The sequence below is a fragment of the Platalea leucorodia genome (assembly GCF_965183815.1).
Source record: "Platalea leucorodia genome assembly, chromosome: 3".
NCBI classification, from domain to species: Eukaryota; Metazoa; Chordata; class Aves; order Pelecaniformes; family Threskiornithidae; genus Platalea; species Platalea leucorodia.
In genome coordinates this window covers 67,521,747-67,539,826 of record NC_138825.1, presented here as the reverse complement: position 1 = coordinate 67,539,826, position 18,080 = coordinate 67,521,747, and the positions used below count along the sequence as shown (strand labels likewise).

Here is an 18,080-nt window from a genome sequence, read left to right as displayed (position 1 = left end):
TATGCTGGATACTGTTCAAAAAAACACCGTCATTTTTATTCAAAGCAACTGCTGAAGGATAGGAACTTACCTGTAAAGGACAACATCATTTTCATCTGTAATGCACTAAATATGACACACCTGTGCCTTTGATTTGTACTAGTTCTTCAGTTCGAACAAATTCTTAGCTTTGAGTTTTATTTACTAGGCGGGCTTTCCCCTCCCAAAATGAGTGTGTTTATTTCATAATATTATTTCATAATAACCTCAGTCTCCTCATATTGATGGTCAGTGCTAGGGTGGTCTCATGTGTTTTCCTCAGATGTTATGTCAACACTGGTTATCTTTGAGAAAATACAAGAGAACTGGGCTCTGGCCAATCTAATTGCAACAGTAAGCTGACCTAATTGATCTTTCCTCTTTCACGCTATGTTCAACCCACTCATCCCAGACACCCCCCTTAAGAAGAAAATTTCAGTAGTAGCTTAATCTAGGAATCAGAGCTATGACTAAACATCACACTTTTTGAATCTATCAGTGGGTCATTGTGTGAATTTGCGTAAATCGTACCATCTGTGATAGTCATTTTTTTTCTTTCCTCTGTACACCTTAGGAAAACCCTTCATAAATACACAACAGTACAAGGAACTCAAGCATTTAGATACCATGGAAGTAGGGAACTTAAAGAAACAGAAGAAGATTATCAATGAAGCCTACAACCAGTTTTACTGGACTTCCTTATTTACACAATATAATATCTCAATGATAAATGGCTTGTTCATTATTATGCATTTTAAATTATGTGCAAAGAACAGATAGTGGAAACAAAGAGTTAAAGCTTCTATACTATGTGCACTTTTCATAGAAAACAGGGATAACCTGGACAGCATGCAGAACAGGCTGAAAGATGCTGATGAGAAGAATTCCATTCTCCTGAGAGCTCTGAATGAAACCTTTGGAAAGCTGTCAGCCATTCCTAATGGTAAGCTGGAAAAGTGCTGCAACACTTGACTCATCCCTGCTCTTTTGTTTCATTTTCCATCACTTAACATCTGTCTGATTAATCTTTGCCTGTGTCCACGTTGTGTCCGCTTTGACCATTGGCTGCTGTAATAAGACAAAGATGAGCAATGTGAGAGAGAACTGAACTGAAAACAGATACCTGGTATCAGTTTGTATTTTGGCATGGTAAAAGGTACCATGCTACTGCAGTTTGCAAAAGGTTTCAGAAAGAAAAGAATTATGATATCAGGAATTATGATACAATCTGAGACAAATAGTCTTTTCTTTAAACGTGAAAAGTCTTTTTATGAAACTACTGTTTAATGAACCATTATAATTTAACAAGTATAATTTAAGCCAAGAAGAATAAAGACTTATTGACTTTACAGAAAAAACAGGATGAAATTTGCTGGGTTTTGTCTTACCTTTCTACCACACTCTCATTGATTTATGCTCAGTATCATTTCCAGTCACTGTTTGGTGTTGTATATCTTTTTTAGACTGTAAATTGCTTAGAACTGGAACAGGCTTTCCTCAATGAACTCTGAAGTGCTATAGAATCATAGAACACTTTGGGATGGAAGGGACCTTTAAAGGTCATCTAGTCCGTCCTCCCCTGCAGTTGGCAGGGAGATCCACAACTCGATCAGGTTGCTCAGAGCCCCATCCAGCCTGGCCTTGAATGTTTCCAAGGATGGGGCATCTGCCACCTCTCTGGGCAACCCATTCCAGTGTTTCACCACCTTCATTGTGAAATTTTTTTCTTGAGTTTAGTCTAAATCTACCCTCCTTTAGTTTAAAATCATTACCCCTTGTCCTGTCGCAGCAGGCCTTGATAAAAAGACTATCCCCATCTTTCTTGTAGGCCCCCTTTAAGTACTGGAAGGCTGCAATAAGGTCTCCCCGCAGCCTTCTCTTCTCCAGGCTGAACAACCCCAGCTCTTTCAGCCTTTCCTCACTGCAGAGGTGTTCCAGCCCTCTGATCATTTTTGTGGCCCTCCTCTGGACCTGCTCCAACAGGTCCATGTCTTTCCTCTTGCTGAGGACTCCAGAGCTGGATGCAGTACTCCAGGTGGGGTCTCGCCAGAGCAGAGCAAAGGGGCAGAATCACCTCCCTTGACCTGCTGGCCACGCTTTTTTTGATGCAGCCCAGGATACGGTTGGCTTTCTGCATTGTCAGCTCATGTCCAGCTTTTCATCCACCAGCACCCTCAAGTCCTTCTCGGCAGGGCTGCTCTCAATCCCTTCATCCCCCAGCCTGTATTGATACCAGGGATTGCCCCGACCCAGGTGCAGGACCTTGCACTTGGCCTTGTTGAACCTCATGAGGTTCACACAGGCCCACTTCTCAAGCTTGTCCAGATATGCACATTCATAATTCTATATAGCCAAAAAATATTTTTAAAAAATCCGTAATACTCATTAAAGTCCCAGAGTGCTGGGATGTTAGCTACTTTGTGTTGTGGTAGCGAGAGACAGGGAGCTACAATGTAGTTTCATTATAATGGACAGTGATAAACTGAATGTTTGTTTTAGAAAATAAAAAGTTTTTTATCAATGTAATTTGGTACAACTTTTCTCTCCAAGGAGCACTTTATAAACTGAAGATATGCCTTAAGAAAAGTCTCTGAGGAAAATCTATATTCTGTCTGATTTGTGATGGTCTGGAAGGTTCAGACTGCAAGTAAAAACTTGGCATGAAAAACAATTTACTATTCATCCTGCGCATTTTTGTGGCTTTAAGATAACTGAAAAGTTTTGGTTTAGTGATCCTTGAAATCAGGCATTCACAAAAATTTGTTTTAATATGTTATGCTCATCTTATGCCACTTCCCTGGTTTTGGCCACAGGTATTGACATGAATGTTTCTCTTCGTGTGCACAGATAGATGTCTCAGTCAAACAAAATGGACCTCTAGGGCAGTTGACCTTAGAACACAGAATACTAAATATCAAACAAGTAAAAGAAATATGAAATATGCAACCCTTAGCAATGTAATAAACTCTTGTCAGATTAGAGTTACAGGGTGCTTGCTCTTGGGACAAGGACACTCATATAAACAAGTGGATGTGTATTAAGAATGAAATTCAGAGCAAATAAATGGCATGGATAAGAAAATGCATAAATTAGTTGTCCAACAGGGAAATAACCAATGAGAATGGGGGAAGAAATGGCCCTGTCATATATCTTGTTCTTCAAGGATTCAAGAAATCAGAGAGCAGCTTAAACTAATAATTCTTGTGTCCATGCTATACTAATAACCAAATAAAAGCAGAAGGATTCAAAATAGGATAGATAGGTACATCACCTTAGGACAAGGACCCACATGTGCAGGGATAGGCATAATTTAAAGTGTGGCTGAAAATAAATGTAATTTGTCCGACCAACAGAGGGAAGTAACACAGTAACTCCAGCTTTCACACTGCCAGAAAGGTGCATGACCTCTAATAATGGCCTCAAAAAGAGATACTTAGATATGATGAAAAAAGGAAGTGAAAAAAGGCAATCGGAGCTCTCTGTTCTTTCATTTATCAGTACTGATGATGATAATGGTTTATTAAAGGCTCAGCTGTATTTTCAAGGTGCTATTGTATTTTGGGGGCTTCTCAGAGCCAAAACTTCAGAAATAAGGGTGGAGTTGTTTGCAGCAGGTATAATACATCTTTTCTAAAGAAAGTAAAAACGGTCACGTAACTCTCCAGAGTGCAGGACAAACCCACCAGTTCTCTATGGCCTTAGTAAACATCATGTGCTTCCCAGGCCACAGGCTTGATCGCATCAGATGTTCCACAGAAGGAGAAGGACTTACATTTGGAAACCTACACTGTTGATCCCTTGAAATGGAGAAAATGTCCATGTTTCCCATGTCTTCACACAGTCATAGAATCAGGAATGTACAATCTGCCTCAAGGAAATGTTGGTATAAACTAACTTTTATCAGCTATCTCTTCGTCAGAAATGGAAGGAAAACACAACCTCCTGTGCTTCCCCCACTACTGCAATGCAGTCCGTTAACTTCACGGACTACCGCAGGAAGCCCCAGTCAGTATGACAAGTGGCACTATCTCTACATGGTTGTTTCAGAGGTGTCCAAACTTCTGAGCTGCACTCCAAAATTCTCATATGACTGCGGGACATGAGGATACCTTGGAGAACACAAGAGGAAAGCAACTCCAAGCACAGTTTCACAGGAAGCAGGTGGCAAAGCAGGTTCCTGCAGGTCCCACGACTCCATGTGGTGTGGTGGTAGAGTGGGAGTTCACATGGGTTCCCTTGCAAGCTGAAGTGTCCACCGCAACATTTTCTGCTTTCTCACTTCCTCCCACCTGTGGGAATTCAGAAAATTTGGCAGGTCCCTAGCCCAGCAGAATCTGTACTGCTGGTTCATCACGTGATGTAATCCCAGCATGGCAACACCACCTGAGCTGCTCAACAGCTGCATGATAAGTTTTAAAGCAATCCGATTTACTAACACAGGATTTGAATAAATGCCTACTTGAATAACTAGCTGTCTGTTTTATCATTTATCAGTAGCAGAATCAGAAACGTTCCATACCTGAGTGTTTTCACCCCAAAGACAGAACATTCATTTCCATTTTGCAGGCAGAGAGGTGGGGCAGCATTAGACTAATTGTTTTGCTCAAGGTCACCAAGGATGTCTATGGATGTATGTGATTAATTCAGTCAATGAACCCTTGAGATCCCGATTCACAAGATTATTTGTCACAGTTTCAGTTGAAACACATGGAGTTAGATTTCTGTACTCTCTACATCAGAATGTTGAAAATCTTATTTCTATTGTAAGTATCAAAAATTATATCTGACACTTGATCAGAGGTTAACCTGTGAGTCAACAGTAACAACAAAATTGCACAAAAATTTACCTAATGAAAATGATTTGTCCTTTACATACAAATGGAGCTGGAGCATTTTCTCTTCTTTAGGTGCATTTGATGTCTCAGAAAAGACATTGAGGGACAGATTCTGCAATCCACACTTACAATTAGTAACGTCTTCCTACAGTGAAGTCGGAGCTCTCAAAGAATTACACAACACAATTTAAGATGGTAGAATTTTGACAACTTTATTCTTAAGATGTGTGAAGGAAACTTCTGTACTCTAGGCAATCATTTCATTATCCTTTTCTACCTACAGATACAGCTATAAAGGTACAGGCAGCCAAAGACAAAGCAAGACAAGCCAATGATACTGCAAATGATGTCCTGGCCCAGATTAAAGACCTCAACGAGAATCTCCTGGGCTTGAGAAATAACTACAGTAAACTTGCAGATGACGTGGCGAAAACAAATGCTGTTGTGAAGGATCCTATCAAGAACAGTAAGATCTTTTTTGGGTTGTTTGGTGGTGTGTTTTTTCAGTTTGTGGTTTTAATTTCACATCTCAAAATGAAAGAGAGACGCTCCAGAATTTCACTCACGTAGCGTTACTACAGTATGCTGGGATAAAAGGAATCTCTATCACTTCTATTTTATGGACTTTATATATAAAAAGAATTTTAAATCTTAAGGACGGCTGCTAGTAGTTGGGAAAAAAGCTAATGTCAGCAGGATGAACATGTAGTGGATAGATTTGTTCCACAGACTACTTTTTGAAGTATTTAGGAGGTGAATAATCAAAGATTCTGACTAGCAATTCACCTCTTGATTCAAGCAAAATTCCACGCACTAACCCTGTCTTCAGTCAGTCAGATAATCAGTTCTGGGAGAAATGCATGACTTCTGTCATATACCTTACTATTTTTGGTAGAACACTGAAGACACTTAAGAAGAAAGAAAAGAAGGAGATTCTGGGAATGTTTTTTTGTATGCTTTTTTTTTTTTTGACAGTGAATTCTGTTATCAACTGTGACAATTGCTTTAGCATTTTCACTTTGGTTATGATTGAATTCTAAATTAGAACACATTTTATGGTAGAATACTAGAACATATCATATAGGAGTATACAGCCAGGGCTGACCACAAAACCAGAGTGTCTTTACAAAATTACTGAAGGATTAATTTCTCAGCTAACCTGAGTTCCCCAGATTGTCATCAGCTTGATGAAGCTGGGCACCTAAAAACATCCAGTTTAGGACATTGTCATTCTCATTCTATGGACAAATATCCTTTTCAAATTGTAGCTGTACCAGTGAAAGAAGTTAAGCCCAATGGCCATTTGTCACTGCCTGCCTATTGCAAGTTCCTGATCGCTCATCAGCTGAGATACATGTGTGAGCCCCAGGTATAATCCCCATCAGGCAGACTGATCCATACTAGTTTAGCCAATATGAAACGTAGTTATTAATTGAAATAGTGTGGTTAGATTACAGCGGGTTATGGAACAAGCAGATCTATGAGGTAGTGACCCCTGGCAGGGTAGTGATGAACAACTGAGAAGTAGCCTAAAGGCAGTCATTTCTTGGCACTGGTGGATCTACACTAGGCCATCTGTCCCAGCCCAAGTATTCTGAGACTATGTGTATGTTAGCATTTTAGGTGAGATTAGGAATGATAATTTAGAAGTGAATCTCTTGGTTGCCCCCAGTCACCATTATTTGGTTCACATTGAGGAGTAGTCTTAACACTTGCAAACTCTTTCATGTCAGATAAAGCTTAACTGGAAGATGTTCTCCAGAAGTACACTTTTACCACTCTCTAACTGCTAACGGATACTCAGATTGCAGAATGAGATTAAAGTAAATGCAGAGTAAACCACTCCGAATGTATATAGTGAGTATGGTGGCACCCACGACTACCTGCGAAAGTAGACATAGACTCTGTTGTATGTCAAAATGCAGGCTCTGAATTCTCATTATACAGATATGGAATATATAAAAGGTAATAAATTTTTTCTAGACTAATCCCATCCCTTAATTTACTTTACATTTGCGTTTAGAACTTCAAAACATTTTCTTATGTTATCTTCTGTTTTTTCTCTTTTCTTTGTCTCCATATCTTGCCTACAGAAATCAGTACGTACGTTTTCTTTCTTGCTGCTTTTATTGTGCCTTTTCCAGTAAATGATGATTCACTGCTTACCACTAAAGCTTCTGCATGGTGCTCTACATTTCACATTCATTGAATAGTTAAATAGTTACTTTTTGAAGGCTCTGAGATACAGTGACTTGGTAACTAGTTTCACTTATGTGAAACCTTAAGAAGCATCTTGAAGGTTTGGTATCAGTGTCTCAGTGACTATTCAAAAACTAGATATCCAGACTTTCATGCTTTATCTAATTATTATTGTTATTTATTTATTTAGTATTATTATTATTTTCATTCCATATAAGTTATTCTGGTAAATGCAGGTTTGTCCCTTCCAGTGTCATCCACACAAACCCGTACCCTTACACTAGCCAAGTCTTGCAATCCTTAGATCTGATGATGAATTATCAAAGAGAGGGCAGTGTTCAATGGTTGTATGTTGAGAGGCAAAAAGGTCGTTTGAAGCTTAAAGAGATAAAAAAATATCCATGTGAAATTATTAAGTTCACTTGAAAAAAAGAAAATATTTGCCGTTTACTGCCACTGTTTTTTAATCTGCTTTCAGTACATATACAGAATTTTAAACTTGTGACCAGAATAAAGGCTTTTTCTAGTTGTGGCCATTATTGTTAATTCAAGAATTAACTTCAAGTTAATTCTAACCCTATTTCAGAAATTACTAATGGAAATTAACCAGTTTTCATTAATCTAGCATTTTTCTTCAAAATTGGAGTTTAAAAAAAGAGAAAGTAAATATTTCATTCATAAGTGTGTTTTGCTATAGGAAATGTTTTCCATTAGTATCATCCTGACCTGAACCATAGTTACTGCTTCAAAATCCTGCTTTAACACCTGCATTTGCTACTATTGCTACTTTAACTTGATTCTAAATATTCTTAAATTATCTTATTCTGTTCAGGTAGCTTCCTGGTCTGTGTGTACCTCATGGTGGCATATACAATCACCTAAGTATTGTGTATGCAGAATTTTCCTGGATTTTATTATTGCAATGTATAATTACTCTCTGACACTATTCTCTAAAACTCTGCCTTGTTCTTTCTTATGAAGTTGCTGATGCAGATTCCAGTATTAAAGCCCTAGAAAAGGAAGCAGATCGCCTGCTAGATAAAATCAAGCCAATCAAAGAACTTCAGGATAACTTAGGGAAAAACATTTCTCAGATAAAAGAGCTAATAAACCAAGCTCGGAAGCAAGCCAATTCGGTAAGCCCTCTTTCTCAGTAAGATGACCTTTTGAGTATTGACGGGATTTTATTTCTACTTTTCTATTTCTTTTCCACAGGGTGAATCCTTTCTGATTGTAAACATGTGTAAAGAGAGCAAATAATGGAGTATAATTTCTCAGATAAACAGAGAATATTCTGATGATTTTCACTCTGTGTCTTGTTTCTTCATTTAAAACATGGCCTTGTTAAGTGGATAACATCTGTAGGAATCTATCTGGAAAGCTTATTATTTAAGAAGTATTGTGGATGATAGTACAGCAGAAGAGTCACAACATCATTGATTTTTTGTGAAAACGAAAATGTATTTTTTTGCCTCAGCACTGATATTAAGCCCCTGATTTCATTTCATAGAACTTTTATTACCTGAGAATGATACCATCTCAAACTCACTGAAATTGCTGAGTGTATTTGCTTTTCCCATATTCTTGACTCTCTTTGTCCAGTAGCAGTTCTGAGGACTCAAACTTGAGTTAAGAATATATTTCTAGTCCATTTAATGAGTTTCGAGTCCATCTCCCTGACTCAGGAATACTCTAAACTTGAGGATCAGCTGGTTAATACTAAGGTTATTCAGCTTGTGACCTAATGTTGCAAAGGAAGAAAATTCTTGAAGGTGGTACTTAAGAAAACTTCCTGAAAAATGGTGGGGGGAAAAAAAAATCTACAGAATACTAGGATCCTGGGAAAGAAGTGTATTCCATACACTCAATGAAATTTGCCCACGATAGGAAGACAGGCTACAGTGATGGTACGGGCTTGTTGCATTCATCTTCTGTCTGAAGGCTTTGAAGTACTTAACTGCTCAGCATTTCTGAGGTAGGGAAATGGTGAGTTTGGTCGTATAATGGATCTTCTTTTTGACAAAGTTTGCCCTAAGCATAAGGTGATACCATTATGTACGTTTACTTTAATACATAAACTTGTCTAGCTGGAATTGAAATACCATTGTACTGTCATTATGTCTATGCTGGCATTATGAAAGCAAACAGTATACCGTTTTTATCTGTGCTCGGAGCCTGAGGAAACTAGCGCACATAGCCAAATGCATATGTCACTCAGCTGTGAAAATGAAACTTAGTTACGAATACCAACTCCATTAGGGACTATGTAAAAGCAGTGACAGACACAACTGTTGGTTTAAAAATAATTGTTAAAAAGCATCTTAAATTGGCATAATTGAAGATATTACAAGGAAAAAACAGATCATCCTGTCTACCCAATAGCAATGTGCTGTGATCCCTTCAGGAGTGCTGCTTGTTTTCCTAGCTGCACATTCTACTTATAGACTATGTCTACTGCTAGAATTCCACTGCTGCTTGCGTTAGACCAGTATATGGTGTAGCTATTTTTAATCCATAGAGTTCGTCCTTTCAAATCTGAATGCTAGACAGAGTTTTATTTCCTTTTAATAAACAAGCCCAGAAAGAAAATTCCATTTCTACCTCCTGTGCATATCCACGCAACTCCCTGGTACATGAAACACAGAAATGGGAAGGAAGAAAAAAAAAGTACAATAGTCTCGTAATTATTTGGAAACATCTAAAGTTATTTCTGAAATAATAAGCAGTAAACCGAATTCTTTCTGCTATGCTTTTTTTGAAGATCAAAGTGTCCGTGTCCTCTGGAGGCAATTGTATTCGCACATACAGACCAGAAATAAAGAAGGGAACATACAACACCATCGTTGTCAATGTGAAGACTGTAGTTGCTGACAATCTGCTTTTTTACCTTGGAAGTGCCAAGTTTGTAAGTCTGTCTCCTGCTTTTCATGTCAGGGTTGCTCGATCAAATCAGACTACTGACAAACACAGACGATGAGAAAGGCGCTTTTTTTCCTGCTGGAGGCTTCAAAGCAGCAGTAGAGGGCCTAAGATAATCTAGACATTTACTGTCTTTTGTATTAATATAGGGACTTCTAAAATATGACCAGCAAATATTTTTTTCTTTTTTTTTTTTATTTTAACTAGATATGAGATGGGAGACTTGTACATGGACTACATTAGAGCTTTAAAATTCACAGTGCAACCAGGGTAATTTTTGGGTTGATTGTGGGTTTTCCTTTGGGAATGAAGTAGCTAATCATCTTGCATCTGTCAAAGCTCCTATTTATTGTAATTTTAAGTCAAGACTACAATTCCAAGCATAATAATGATGAATGCTTCAGTTTCCCATGAGCCCTATAGCAGGCAGACTTCTAGAATAATCAATAATAATTCAGTAAATGGGAAAAGCATTCTATTTCTAACATTTTGAACTATATATTTTATTTACCTAATACAAAATGAAGAGGGTAGATGGCATCATGTATTAGCCTAGAATCCTAACATCTTTCTGCCATCCAATGGATGTTTTACAAACAACATTATTCTGAGTTAAATCCTTCTCTTGATGGCTATAATATTAGTGTTTCTGTAAGTCTAGCAGCCATTTACTGCATATCACTGACAGAAGTCATTTGCCATCTTTGGCTTAAGTTTCCTCGTTTGAACCAATGAAAGCAGGAAAAAGAGAATCTCATTTTAGATCACTGTGAGAATTAATGTTCATACTTTAGTGTCTATATATGGGTTTCTGATGCCTCATTAGACCTTCTGAAATGTGAAGAGTTCTGGAAAGCTTCCTTTAATTAAAGTATGAGATTGCTTTTATTTTCATATTTTACATGTAGACTGACTTCTTGGCCATAGAGATGCGCAAAGGGAAGGTGAGCTTCCTGTGGGATGTGGGATCTGGTGTTGGACGGGTAGAGTATCCAGATCTGACCATTGATGATGGATTTTGGTACCGGATTGAAGCCTCTAGGCAAGTATATATTTCACTTCCAAGATTTGAGATCAGCTATTGAATGCTTTTGAACTTTAGAAATATAGATACCTTAATATTCAAATCTCACATTTGTTAGTCGAAGCTTATGTTTTCCATTCAAATAGCAAATACATGACATATGGTGTAGTAATTACAGCATAAGGACTACATAACTTTATATCCTTTATCTTCCACTTCTGAACAGGTCTTAGTAATGTAGATAACATCATCTATATTGCAATTTGATATGAAGCCGAGTAATTCCTCCTGCATCATTACAGTTAATTTCACATAGTATTAAACATAGAACCAATAATATAGTCAGAAAATGAGAGAAAGGAGGAGAAAGAAAACAAAGCACTCTAATTCCAGTTACATCCATAGCTCTCAGAGGAGGAAATGGCATCCAGTTTAAATAATTTAGTGAAATCACAGAAATCAGCCATTCAGAACAGAGAATTAAATAAAATTATGGCACCATCTCCAGAAGCTGGCTTAATGAAACCTTATTGCTAGGAAAATACAAACTGGGGTATGATACGAATTGTTGAAATCTTCACCAGTTCATATTATGCATACTAAAATAGCTTCATGACACACTAATGCCAGACTTTCATTTACAAGAAAGCTGCTTCAGCAGAATATAGAGCCAGGACATGGTATAAAAATTCACACATCCTACAAAAGCACATTGCCTATTAAGCTGGTTGTTCTGGATATATAGGGTGTGCAGGCCATTAGTTTTGAACAAACTGCTGGATCAGCAATTTAGAACAATTATAGCTGCACAAATCTGAAGTACAGAGCAGTGTTTAGGAGAATTACATTGCAGAGACATTAGTTGGATTTGTGGGATTAAGATGAAAAGCTCGGGACTGATTTTGCATTCTTAAGGCAGACTTCATAAACCACATACCCTACCGAAGATTCTTCAACTTTGAACATTTCAGTCCATTTGATAACTCTCCTCTGACTCCCTTCATAAGCTGTTGGAGAGTTTTACTCATTTCATTCTCTCATCTTTTTTCTCCAAATTTCTGCTCAGTTCCAGCCCCAGACTTTTTCAGCAACCTGACAGGGCCGCCTGAACAGCTGGAGCAGGACACCCACTTAGAATGGGGACATAAGATGAAATTCTGGCCATGCTGAATTTTGCCATAGATTTCAGTGGTGACAGGCATTGGCACACAATAATAATGATATGATAGGTTTAAAGGTTGATAGCAGTTCTTAATCAAGGATCCCAAAGGGCCTTAAAAAGAGGAGATGTGGTGGCACAGAGGCTGTGAAATTCTCAAGGTCACTCAGCATACTGAATGAAATCTAAATATGAAAAAGCTGACCGTTCAGTAATGATCAGAGATGTTCAGTTCAGTTAACGTCTGTGCCAAAATTTCCAGTGTGTTAAGACTACATTGATAATTACTGCATCTGTTTTCCAGGGACACTTTTAATTTTCATCACCTTTTTATTTCAAGCATACTAATACTTTGCATTTTACTGTATATGCAGAGATTATCACGGAATTTTTTTTTTTATGGAATTGAAGCAAAAAATTTGTTTATTCCTATCCCCATACTTTGATGGTACAGGAGTTTAACAAATGTCACCTACAGAGTTACCTGCTTACAGAGGCAAATCCAATTGGCATCAAGAACTGCAATCAATCAAAGTATCCATTAACAAAGGAAAGTCTGGCATAACAATAAGTGACAAAATGATCTAAAGCAGGTTTGCAACATGCAAACAATGTCAATTTTGTGAAACAGTCAAATGGATGATAGAATATTTTTGAGACTCGCTAGATCAGTGAAACAATGTCACTTGACTTCAGCAGGCCTCATTTAGGAGCAGGACCTGATTAGTTGTGATTTTAATCAAGAGTGATTTAAGTATTGCCATTGTTTTAATTGTTAATGACAGAGTTGAAGCAGCACACTTCCTTTGAGTACAAAGGACACTTGAAACACAAGTTCACTGTAGACACATCCAGCCCAGCTCAGCAAGAATTCAGTTTTAAACTACTGTGGCAAATCTAAGGCATACTTTCCAAAGATTTTCTGTGCCCTCAGGGAGTCAAGGAGCAGAGGTTTCTACATGGTATTTTGTAATCTAATGTTGATGACTTGCAAAAGTCATCTCATTTATATCATGCATCTCTTACAGAGCAAACCTTGCATGTGTGGCATGATGTAAATTTCTCGGATCATCAGCCACAAAGTGCTGATACCTCTTCTATAATCCACCAGTTTTGCCAGAACTGACTATCGCTAGAACAATGTCTTCTAACCTGATGACTTGTCATGCACAGGATAGCAATGTCTTTTTGCTGTCAAGTTAGCCAAGTTCTTTCTTCAAGCTCAATTGTCCTCCCTAAATAAGAGGGAATTATTTATGGAAGAGACTCCATTGTTAGCATTTCAGTCTGTTTGAAGATGAAAGACATCCGTGCTATTTGTGACATATTTGTGACACCCTAAAAAGTGTCAGTCTGCTCAGTGACTTCTGCATTATTGCACTTGGATGTTTTTAAACTGGAATCTTGATTTCAGCAAAATAGATTGAAAGTGCCAATGATTTTCTTTCAGAGACCATCAAACTTAAGCAGTTTAAAAAAAGTCTTTAGCAACTGTTAGTCTTTCAACAATTACTGCACTGAGAACTTTTATCCTTTAATGGGGTTCACATCAATAAAACTTCCAAAAAAAATAAAGTAAAAATTTGGAATTTCTGCTGCATAGAAAGCTATCTACTTAGCATTCAGTCAATTTTGGAATAAAAGGTAAAATATTGTCATTGAAAGGAAATTTTAAAAAAAACCTTTAGAATAATGTGGATGGCTTTAGCCAACTTCTTTAAAATTATTTGGAGCAACTACATGTTCGCATACCCCAGGTGTCACTTAGGAGATTCCCTAGGAAACTGAGAGTCCCATCCATGTGGTTTCCAGAGCTGCCAGATCAAGATACAGGTTGGTAATCGAAGAGCTCCAGTGGCTTTTTGCAAATATGTATTTTTTACATTGAAAGCCTTGAGATCCTTGACTACAAAGCAGGCAAGATGGCATAGATCTACAAAGGTATTCCCCATTGATTGGAAAGCCTCAAAATCACTTTGCAACCCTGCTTCACAGTTCAGGAGAAATTTATCAAAACTGAAATGTCTCAACTAATTTTTTTTTTTTTTTTAAAGTGCCTTTTTTCCAGTTCAATGTTATTTCATAAGAAAACTCTCAACTCATTCTGGTTTTTATGTAATCGGTTCTAAGCCAAAGGAATTTCTGAAGTGTTTTTTAGACATAAAATGCATAGTCTTACAGAATTTTTTCCACCCTCTAGAGCCCTGGTCCAGTAAACTTTCTAAATCCAGGAATTCTGTAAGTACAGGATAGCAATGTCTTCATTTAGCTTATTCAGTAGCCAAAGTTACGCAGTCTTCCTTACTGTGCTCTAAATGTAAGTACTTCAAGTAAAGCTTTATTTAATAGAAATGACAGTTCTTCCTGGAAGGTATGCTTTTAACTTTCAGTTTGCTTGTTACTTCAATACCCCAAGCCAATTTTTTTTTTTTTTTTTTTTTTTTTTTCTCTCTCTAATTAGACAAAAAGGAATTTTGCATCTTTGCATGAAGCAAAGTTCAGGACTTTAGAAAATCAAAGGGATTTTTTTTTTATTTATTTTCTGGCTCTGACTTGACAGTGTCTTGATAGGACAAGTATGAAACTTTTCATCTAGAAAAGCTACATGTAGAAATTTTTGGTGAATTTTATCACCTCTATTTAATTGTCTTCCTTTCTTTCCCTAGAAACCTTTTTCACAAATATAGATATAAAACCTGTTTTCTGAGGAAAATCTGTTTTGTCTAGCTTGAGAACAGGTACTGAGTAATTTTTGGAGTCTAATCGGGTAGCTAGCAAAATACCACTCGTAATCTGAAAAATGGGTAGTCACTCTTGATAGGTATACACTCTTTGTAAACTGTTATGGAAAAAGAAAATAAGTTTTATTTAAAATGGTGTATTTCTGCATTAAGTATCAAACATATAAGTTAGAAAAGTTTCATGTAATGCTGGTATCCATGCTCAGTGTTTCAGTGCTAGTTAGGCTTGCAAGATCAGGCATTCATGTTAAAAATTTCCAAATTAACATGACTATGGTCATGGGAAACCCAGCATCCTATTAAAAATGAAATAAAGCAGCAATTTCCCAAGTTATCCATAAACCCACAGTATGTGGTCTCCCTCTGCCTACTTCATCTCCCAGCCACTCCTCCACCACATTACTGAACATACTAGATACTTCATCTGCACATGACAGGATTTGGGTCACACTCCATGCTTATTTCTACAATCATATGATGGCCCTATAAGAAATTGTGTGTGTTGATTATGGTCCATCTGTCTGGGAGGAAACACTTATTTATGGTGTGACTATAAATGCCTAATGGTTTACTTCTATTAGGTAAGTAGTAAGCTTTCAATGGAAAGCTACTATCCATACTGCTGTAAGCCAAAGTAATATTAAGCAAATTATTGCAAAGGATACAAAATGATTCAAGTTTCTTTTGAAATACCTTTCTATATACCTGAAAGACTAAGAGGAATCCTCTCTCTCCACATTCTGTTCCTTCTGTTGTAAAAATGTCAGCAAACTCTTTCCATGCCAGTTACTACATGAATATAACCTAAGGAGTAGAAAACGAACTGCTGCAGAAACTATTAACAAGCGCTAAATTCTTTTGTTGTTGTTGTTGTTGTTGTTGTTGTTACCATCAATATTTGATATGGTTCAGAGGACAATGAGGTAACATCCTTAAACATAATGGGGTTTGTGCCTGTTTGATAAGCAACCAGAGAGCTCCACTGCAGAAAACGCAAACTCTGTGCATCACGGCGGAGCAAATTGAAGTACTTTATCACATGACCATTCATTTCAATTGAAATATAATCTAATAAACCTTATGAAATTCAGAAATTTAATTTGGAACCTTGCCTGCATCATTCTGTTATGTCAAGAAACAATTACTTAACACTAATTTCATCACAATAATTTAAAAAATGCAACTTCTTTGTTTTAGTCAATGAAAGTTCCACTTCATCTGTATAGCGAATTTTGTTTGAAAAGGACATTGAGGTGAGAAAAAAAAAACCTGGTTCTGGGATCATGTCTTTAACTTACGCAGGCATAAGAGTCTATGCATTTGTATCAAAAATGGAACATAGCCAAATCAGTAATACATGCCTCTGTTGAAAGATGCCATCTAAAATAGACTTCTCCTGTGTTTGGTTTAACTACTGACTCTGTATGCTTCAATTGTTTTGTTAAAATGTCTAGGACTGGCAAAAATGGCACAATATCAGTGCGAGCTCTGGATGGTCCTAAAGCCAGCATTGTGCCAGCCACCTTCAGTGCTGTCTCTCCACCTGGATATACCATTCTGGATGTAGATGCTAATGCCCTGCTGTTTGTTGGCGGTTTAACTGAAAAAATAAAGGTAATGTCTTGTCTGGTACTAGTGTATTAACTGGCTATTCATGTGGACAATTTTTGTTACTGCTTACAGTAGAAATAGTAAACTTTAACATGCTGGCATCATTGTAGTAGGTGCTTTAGTAGTAAATAGTACACCGGCACTCTTGAAAGATTATTAGGATTTGCCTAGACATGTAGGTGCACAGACCTGAAGTTTCTCTGCCCATGCTGTTAACTTCTCATCAGAAGCCTGGTGGCTGGCTGTATTGGTGCAGCATTTAACCCAAACAACTAATTCCTGCTGGGCAGCTGGATGCTTTACCTTGGACGTACTGCTGCCCCAACAGGCTTTCAGCATCAGTGGCAGGATCTCACTTCTGTTTCTGTACGTTCCTGGTCTCCTAACAAGGTATATAACAGTATATATTCCTTTGCATTCAGGGCTTATTTCTTTGTCATGTACCCACAGTATCACAGTATTTATTTGCGGTATTATTTAATATTTAAATACTAACAGTATTTGAATAATATTTAGTCAAGAAGAATTACTTAACAATGAAGCTTCATGAACTGTGTATTTAGCAAAAAGTTAGAGATTTAGCAGAATCTCTAGGGGGAAAAGGGTTCAAGGGCTCTTGATGTTTCACGGTAAACAAAAGGACCTGGAACATTTAAATCTGAACCCTTTCCTCAATGTTTTTGTTTTTTCCTTTAGTTAGATACAGTGAGACGGAGGTGGGTAGCGAGCACAATTCGGCACACAAGACAGTTGTAGGATCGAGTATGAGGTGCGACGCTGAACCAGAACAGGAATTATGGATGCTGCAAAAGTCTGATACGAGAACAGCCATTTTGAACCTCAGTAAGAATTCTCCAGGTATTTTCTGGAGAATTCTCCATTTTTTCATCTTAGTCAGGAAAATCAGGAAAATCAACCTGAATTATTATTGTTTTTCTCCAGGTAAATAAAGATAAGGGCAGAGGTAGGAAGACAGTGTATTGTAAGTTTGGTGTGCCTGATATATTTGCAATACAGCATTTTAAAAACTACCAGACTTGCTCTGTTCAGACACAGTCTGTGAATTAAAAGATAAATAATAGCTTTACTTTTTGGGGAATTTTTGTCATCATGTGGTACAGCTGTCAGGCTCACAAAACGAAGACCTTAATTGATACTCTTTTCTAAAACCATGAAGCTCTTTGGACATTTACCAAGGTCACAGATATTTTTTAAATCTTTGTCTCAGAAATGTGCTTTTTCATATTATTGGGTTTTGGGGTGCTTTAGATTTGTCTTGGGATTTTGTCCACATCACTTTTTGCATGCATCTTTGCAGTGTATTCAAAAAGAAGGCTCATTTTCAGTTTTTAAAAGCATCTTTCATCTGACTTGAGTAGAAGACTATGATACTTAGATGTCATGAATTTCTCAGAAGTGACATTAAGTTCATACTTGTTGCTAATTAAAACCTTCCCAATTACCCTGGGAAATATCACCAGCATATTAAGTCTTTCGAGTCATACTTTTCCTTGAATATTTTCAAGTTGCACTTCTCTATATCCTCTTGCAAGATCTTAATATTTGTAATTGCT

General features: G+C 37.3%; 1 protein-coding gene across 1 annotated transcript in view; it reads left to right on the top strand.

The window, feature by feature from the left end:
- Nucleotides 1-18,080, top strand: part of LAMA2 (laminin subunit alpha 2) — a 375,020-nt gene that overhangs the window by 319,519 nt on the left and 37,421 nt on the right. The window contains exons 42-47 of the mRNA XM_082305530.1: nt 845-961; nt 5,137-5,319; nt 8,034-8,188; nt 9,814-9,957; nt 10,880-11,013; nt 16,350-16,509. Coding sequence (XP_082161656.1) covers nt 845-961; nt 5,137-5,319; nt 8,034-8,188; nt 9,814-9,957; nt 10,880-11,013; nt 16,350-16,509 — 893 coding nt within the window. The remainder of the gene's footprint in view (nt 1-844; nt 962-5,136; nt 5,320-8,033; nt 8,189-9,813; nt 9,958-10,879; nt 11,014-16,349; nt 16,510-18,080) is intronic.